General features: G+C 36.6%; 1 protein-coding gene and 1 long non-coding RNA gene across 2 annotated transcripts; both read left to right on the top strand.

Moving 5' to 3' along the window:
• Positions 1-225: 225 nt before the first annotated feature.
• LOC112727315 (E3 ubiquitin-protein ligase SGR9, amyloplastic) lies at positions 226-1,565 on the top strand. Its single transcript, XM_025777007.3, has one exon. The coding sequence runs from the start codon at positions 575-577 to the stop codon at positions 1,442-1,444; it is 870 nt and encodes a 289-aa protein (XP_025632792.1). The 5' UTR covers positions 226-574; the 3' UTR covers positions 1,445-1,565.
• Positions 1,566-1,852: 287 nt separating this feature from the next.
• On the top strand, positions 1,853-5,644 carry LOC140177019 (uncharacterized). The gene is made up of 3 exons (XR_011868471.1): positions 1,853-2,077; positions 4,184-4,550; positions 4,657-5,644. It is a non-coding gene; the product is annotated as an uncharacterized lncRNA (long non-coding RNA).
• The last annotated feature ends 2,362 nt before the right edge of the window (positions 5,645-8,006 follow it).

The following is an 8,006-nucleotide window of genomic DNA, read 5'->3' as shown; positions in this document are numbered from 1 at the left end:
ATTATATTCTATTATATTTATGTATTTTATGTTTATAGACACTAGACAAAAATATATTGCATAAAGAAAAAGAAAATATAAGTATCAAGAAATTTTTTAGCCCTTCTCAAAAAATTAATTTCTTTAACCAATAATAATCAATAATAAAAATAAAGAATGTGCAACAGTTGATATAGTTTGAGTTGTTACTATAAAGAGAATTAAAAAAATTAACTGATTGTTAATTAAAAGTACATTGATTCTGGTTTTCCCCCCTTTTTGCTAACGTTATTTTCAATCTTAGTTCTTCAGATAAAAAAAATTATTATAAAACTATGGCATATTAAGCACAAATTAGGTGTGAATACAAATTGGACTTGTTGCATTTTTAATGACGGTAATCACAAGCCCACACGTACATATAAAGCCACAAACCCCCTACTTCGCTTATCAATTATCATCATCACCACCACCATCACCACCGTCTTAAACCAAACAAAACAAAAGCAAGAAAAAGAAAAAGAAAAAGAAACAGAAACTAAAGCCAACAAAGTCCAAGAAATAAAAAAGAACACATCATGATCCCATAATAACAATGGAAGAAGCAACAACATCTTCAACATCATCAACAATCATGGCAGCACTCTCCACTCTCTCTCCCACCACCGTCTCCAATCTCACCCACTCCATCATCTCCGCCACCAACCACCGCACCCACCGCCTCGCCCTCCTCCTCTCCTCCCCAACCCTCTTCTCTCTAACCCTCCACCATCTCCATACCCTCTCTCTCCACCAAAAAACCCTCCTCATCGCGCGCCACCTCCTCTCTTCTCTCCACACACTCACTCGCCACGCCGCAATGCCGCCGCCATTGTCAACTTCAATGCGGCAACGCGATCTCGACGCGGTTCTCCTCCTTCTCTTGTTCTGCGAGACGCACAACCACAACCCCGAGCTTTTAGAAGATTCCTTTTCGGAATGGAGGGTGAATTTGAGAAGGGCTTTCCGGGAGAAAATATTGGCGGCCGTTTCTTTTTGTGGCGGTTTTGGATTACCAAGTATTGGGGAGTGTAACGGAACGATCTTGATCCCTTATGTGGAAACGGTGGTTCGGTGCATGGGGCTGGTGGGGTCCATGGGATGTTGTGTAGGGAGAGGGAATAATAAGGAGGAGGTGGAGGTGGCGGCAGCGGCGGCGGCGGTAGTGGCTTTGCCGGCGGTGGAAGTGGCGGTTGGAGGAAAAGAGTGCGTGATTTGCAAAGAAGAGATGCGCGTGGGGAGGGACGTCTGCGAGTTGCCATGTCAGCATTTGTTTCATTGGATGTGCATTTTGCCGTGGCTTGGAAAGAGGAACACGTGTCCCTGCTGCCGGCTCAGGTTGCCGTCCCATGATGTCTTCGGAGAGATCCAACGGCTGTGGGGTGTTTTGGTTAAGATAGGTGAAAAAGAATGTAGAAGCGGTTAATTCTGTTGACCTTATTTCTTGTACTTTAAGACTATAATTCTTCGATTTTACGAATTTTATTTATAAATATTTCTCTAATATCAGAATTAATAGCTAATTAGAATTTTAGCTATTTCCTTCAGAGTTTGATCTCTCTTGACTTGAATTTTACGTTCAGAAATTTATGTTTTTAGAAAAGCTTTGCATCGATAAAAAAATAGTCACTTTCTTTTATTAGTTGTGAATATTTTAAAAAAATATTATAAATATCAATTAGTAAGTATGCCAAATTTTTTTTCAGACCTAATAGCTAGTTTGTAAAACACAGAATTAATTTTGCAGAGGGTATTAGCTATTATGCTTTTCGTTAGCTCTGGTTATTTGTAACGCTTTTTTTTTTATTTATTTCTATGTTTTCACTTAGCAAAGGAATTCAAGAAGGCAGGGTATTAGAGAGGTGGGGTCGACGTACAAGTGGCTTTATGATTTGTGTGATGATAGTAGAATGGAGCAAAACTAGCTTACTAACTAGATTGGTTCTTGATTTGAATGGCTAGCAATAATTTGTTTGATTTTGATGCTGCTGGCATTAGACAAGGACTCATGTGGTTTATAGAGGTATCAAATGAATTGGAAGGATAAAGGGTGGAAATGGTAGGGTTCTTAATCTTGTGGATGTATGTACAGTGTTATAAAGATTTTTTTTATCATCTTTAGCAAAATTTTTAGTCCACAATTAATTAATTATAACTAAATACTTGTTTATTTATTTTTACTATATTGTATTTTTTAAACTAATGTGAAATAGTTCATTATTATGAAAAAAATCATCCTTAAAACTTTCTATTATAAGACAGAACAATCGTAATGCTTTAACAATGTGTTACTCATAGATGGTAATTGATTTTGCAGTAATTGCTAATTTGATGTCATCTTTATGATTAATGTATGTGATAGAATATGCCCTAGTAGAGGTGATGTCAAATTCTTTAATCTCTTTGGTGATTGAAATTTCAATTACAATTACATTTCTATGGCAAACAATATATATATATATATTCAACCGTGTAGAACATAGACCAGGACACACTCTACATGTGTAGAATTGTGCTGGCACAATCGTAGTGTGACAAATATCTCTGCCAAGAGATAAATTCTGTTGATATTGTACTGTGAGGCAGATGGTGCAGCTGATTTCCAGCTTCCGTCACATGAGAGATTTCTGATTAAGATAGGATAATGACAATTGAGTGTGATTAACCTTAACGAAGGGCCATTGTTGGGTGTATGGGCTTAGTTGTTCATGGGCCTTGTCGGTTTTTTGCAGGGACCTATTGTATGTGTATTTGTGTGTTTTATGACATTTGGTGTAACGATAGGAGTGAAGTTGTTTGTAGAAAATGTAAGTGGGTATAGTATTTATTACTTATATTTGATGCATTAGAGTTATTGTGTATGGGCTTATTGAGTGCTTTGTTTAATCACAGCTCTGTCCCGAATAAAAAACTGTATGTAGCAACCATGACGTGGAATATATCATTAGCTCCACCCTTCTATATATTTTATAGAACCTAGTTAAATAACAATATAGCATAGAGAGTGAAAGAAATCTTAATAAATTTGGCCAAAAAAAAAAAAAAAAAAGGCAACCACTGTATTTGTTCAATATATGTGTCTATGTGGATGTGAATGACATAATTTTATTTATTAACAATTATGTAAATTCTTTGCTAAAATTCATAATAATTTTTATTAACTTAACAACACAATAAAAAAGTTCAACTAGAGAACTTATTTGTTTTAGATAGGTTTAAACAATTTATATGAAATTTTATTTGTGTCCATTACATTTGCATTATAGTTGAAGTAAATCTTAAACTTTAAACTCTCAAACTTAATCCCTACAACAATAACCCTCACTAATCCTTAAAATTCTAAATATTAAATTCTAAACCATAATTCCTTAACTGTAAATACTTAACCATAATTGTTGAATCTTAAATGTTAAAACATAAAATTTGAACCCATAAATCCCAAAATCTTAAACCCTCAATCTCATCCATGTAATATTGATGTATGAGGCTTGGTGTGGGACTATCGCTGTTTCGATGCAAGTTGTTGTGATAGAAAAATCAGAAGGTGTTTTAAAATGGTAAAGGTGTGTTGTCACACGGTTAAACATAAGCGGTTTAAAATTATGGTTTAAAATTTAGTATTTAGGAGTTAGGGTAAAGATTTAATGTTTAAGGTCTAGAATGTAGTGTTTAGAGTTTAAGAAATATGGTTAAGTCAAGTTTTTCTTTTATACATGTAGATATAGCAGACAGATTGATAGTGAAAAAATATTGTCAGTTAAAGTGGTCATGGTTGTAACAAATGACAAGTTTTGATATGGTTAAACGGTCAGTGTTCATTAGTCCTCCGCAAAAATTCCAAAATATAAAAATTCGTATTGGTACGAAATAGAATATTTGTAAAAGGACGTATCTCATATTGTTGTATTATGAAATATATGTATTATGTTTTTTATTTGTATTTTCTTGAGCATTTCTAAATTATGTAAATAATTTTTGTAAAGGATATTGATTTGTAATTATAAGCTTATTTTATTTAATATATTGAATATTTATTTCGTGAATAATTATAAACTTATTTTAATTAATTTTCGTGAATATTTTATTTAATTATAAGCTTGTGAATAAATTATTTTCGTTTCTAGTCTATAAACGCATTTTTGTGGTTCTTTTTTTTTTCCCAAAGGCAAAAGGTATTCATTTCAAAACCAAAGGAATATAATGGGTCCATTATGGACAAAAGAAAAGAGAGTGGGGAGCTCCCAAACAACTCTCCTATTGAGTTATAAAGAGAAATAATAAAAAAGAATTATAGAAGAAGCATAATGAAAGGAAGAGAATCTAACAAGAGGGCTCGAACTCCTAATGATTTACTAGAAGAGAATTGAGTGGGCATTCACCACTTCCATCAATAATCTTCGGGAAGCTCGTTCTGTCTCTTCTCGTGGAGTTTTTTCATATTCAAAGAGCAAGCAATTTCGAACTCTCCAAATATTACAGCACATAATTTTAACTAGGAGTAAGGATTGTTGGTCACCTCCACTCCTCGATAGGTAAGCTTTTTTCCTTCTCCAGCACCGGTAAAGTTCTTCTTCCTCTTCTTCTATCGTCACATCTGCAAATGGGCTTCTGAGCCATACTTCTTTTGCCTTATTGTAGGTGAATAAGCAGTACATAATAGATTCCTCCTCTAATTGACACTGGAGGCAAATCGCAGAAATTGAAGGAATTCGCTGATGAAGATTCAACAAGACAGGAAGCCTTCTATGGAGGGCAGTGATAAACCCATATTTTATGATATATTTTGTGCTCAATTTAAGTGATTTATTAAATCATTCACCCACTTATTCATGTAAATTAATGGCTTTACTTTCACTTCCTTATTATGTGATATATGTGAAAAACATGTTTCCTATGCTTTAAAAATATTAATTTTAATTACCCTTTATTACCATTCGATGCCGTGATTTGTGTGTTAAGTATTTTCAGATCTCCCAAGGCAGGAATGGCTTAGAGGATAGAAAGGAAACATACAAAATTGGAAGGAAAGCACAAAAATGGAGTTTTGAAGAAAAGGGCAGCGACGTGAACGGATGGACGACGCGGCCGCGTGCCTAGCGCGAAAAGGCAGCGACGCGAACGCGTGACTGACGCGGACGCTTGCCTTGAGCAGAACGCAAATGACGCGTACGCGTGACCGAAGCGAACGCGTGACAAGGAAAACTCCCAGATGACGCGACCGCGTGATAGACGCCACGTGTAGAAACTGCAGAAAACGCCCCCAGCGATTTCTAAAACCCTTTTGGCCCAGATCCAAGTCTAGAAAACACAGATTAGAGGTTATAAAGTGGGGGAATGCATCCATTCATTAAGATGTCTTCCATTATTCACTTTTCATAATTTAGATGTAGTTTTTAGAGAGAGAGGTTCTCTCCTCTCTCTTAGGATTTAGGATTTTAGGTTTTCTATTAGTTTAGTTCAATTCATCTTCAGTCACAGGTTCAATATTCCTTTTACTTTATATTTCTCTTCTGCTTTCAGATACTTTAATGCTTTTATTTGATAATTACTTATGTTGCCAAATTGGCTTATGAACCATTCATGTTAGGCTTTTCTTTATTTAATATAAGCTGAGGTATTTCAGATTTATGATTCTTATTTAGCTTTTTATATTCTTGGCTTTAATTGATTTATTGGAGACTCTTGAGTTATCAAACTCATCGTGATTGATAATTGTTATTTTTGCTAATTGAATTAAATTCCGATAACTTTAGTCCTTTCTTAGGAGTTGGCTAGGACTTGAGGATCAAACTAATTAGTCCACTTGACTTTCCTTTGCTTTAGTAAAGGTTAACTAAGTGGGATTAAAACTCAATTCTCATCACCATCGATAAGGATAACTAGGATAGGACTTCCAAATTTTCATACCTTGCCAAGAGTTTTATTAGTTATTAATTTATTAATTCTTGCAATTTATTTCCCTTGTTCAAACCTTTTAAAACCCAAAAACACTGTTTTCCATAACTAATAGTAAGAACACCTCCCTGCAGTTCCTTGAGAAGACGACCCGAGGTTTGAATACTTCGGGTTATAAATTTTATTGGGTTTGTTACTTGTGACAACAAAAAATTTTGTATGAAAGGAATTCTTGTCGGTCTAGAAGCTATACTTGCAACGCGATTATATTTTTGTGAAAATTCTAGATCGCGTGAGAATTTCGTTCTTCAAAATGGCACTGTTGCCGGGGAAGAATTGCAAACGTGTGCCTTATTATTGGTTATTGTAAATATTTTTCTTTTGCTTGTTTATTTTTTTCTGTTTTCATTTTTAATTCTTATTAGCTACCATGAGTTCTCACCCCTCTCGCTTTGAGTTTGGTTCTAATATTGTTGAAGGGAATGAAAGCTATAGCAGGAACATGCATCAAGGTCAGAACAGCTAAAGATGGATGGAGCCACGAGGACTTGATCAACCCTTTAGGCAACAACACCCTCCACAGTATCACAGACGACGACCATTCTACAATGCATGCCAAGGCAATAGATACGGTGGATCCCTTTGTAGTTACCAACAAGTTCCACCCTGTGCTTATAAATCACCCTCTTAACATAGCTTTGAACCACCACACTCACAAGTTCCTTTTCACCATTCACCACCGTATGACCCTTATCCACCACAATTCCAATCTAATTACTCCCAAGAACCACCACCGCAATATTCACCATCCCCATATCCTTATCAAGAAGAACCACCTCTGTATTATGAGCCCTCTCTCCCAACCAATGAACCCTCATATCCACCCCAATCTCCAATGGATGACACCCTTCGTGTTCTTCTTCAAGGGCAAGCGAAGATGCAAAGGGACGTACTGGAACTCACTACTGCCTTAACCGAGGAAGTAAATATAATAGCTTCCCAACATCTGAGCACTCAAAGTACTCCCATGGCTACATGTGGAGAATCAAAAGAAGAGCGTAGCATGAAGGAGACACTAGAAACTTTGGTGGACAATGAGGAGCATGGCTTTGTATTGGAACAAGTGGAGGAAGCCATAATAGTTGTAGATGAAGAAGTGGTTGAAGATTTAGGAGATGCTAAACCTCCATGGGAATCGAGAACTGTAAAGGATTCTGCCGAGAAGTTCGAATTTGATGCCAAGGAGGATAGTGCACAACCTCCAAAGCATATACCTTGTGGAAAAGTGGACGGAACAGACCAAGAAGTTGATTCCATAGGCAGTGATGATCATGAATCAAGCTCTCCTAGTCACGAACTTTGGTGCACGAAATTGTGATGTCCAGACTCAAACTATTCCTGGCACGTGAGCAACTTGGTACGCGTAATCGTAATTACACATTCATAATTTGTCACAACTTCGATACAACTAACCAGCAAGTGCACTGGGTCGTCCAAGTAATACCTTACGTGAGTAAGGGTCGAATCCCACGGAGATTGGCGGTATGAAGCAAGCTATGGTCACCTTGTAAATCTCAGTCAGGCAGATATAAATTGATAATGATGTTTTCGAATAATAAATAATAGAGTAGGGATAGAGGTACTTATGTAAATCATTGGTAGGAATTTCAGATAAGCGAATGGAGATGCTTTTCGTTCCTCTAAACCTCTGCTTTCCTGCTATCTTCATCCAGTCAGTCTTACTCCTTTCCATGGCTGGCTTTATGTGATACATCACCACTGTCAATGGCTACTTTCGGTCATCTCACGGGAAAATGATCCAATGCCCTGTCACGGCACGGCTAATCGTCTGGAGGCATCACCCTTGTCAATGGCTTCATCTTATCCTCTCAGTGAATAATATGCTCACGCACCCTGTCACGGCACGGCTATTCATCTGTCGGTTCTCGATCATGCTGGAACAGGATTTCCTATCCTTTTGCGTCTGTCACTAACGCCCTGCAATCGCGAGTTAGGAGCTCGTCACAGTCATTCAATCATTGAATCCTACTCGGAATACCACAGACAAGGTTTAGACCTTCCAGATTCTCTTG

Source organism: Arachis hypogaea, chromosome 12 (assembly GCF_003086295.3).
Source record: "Arachis hypogaea cultivar Tifrunner chromosome 12, arahy.Tifrunner.gnm2.J5K5, whole genome shotgun sequence".
In the NCBI taxonomy this organism is placed as follows: domain Eukaryota; kingdom Viridiplantae; phylum Streptophyta; class Magnoliopsida; order Fabales; family Fabaceae; genus Arachis; species Arachis hypogaea.
The sequence above is the reverse complement of the archived record's forward strand: the minus strand, read 5'-3'. Positions and strand labels throughout refer to the sequence as shown.

What these genes read in the sequence shown, in the direction of transcription:
- LOC112727315 (XM_025777007.3), top strand. Translation starts at nt 575, where the DNA reads ATGGAAGAAGCAACAACATCTTCAACATCATCAACAATCATGGCAGCA.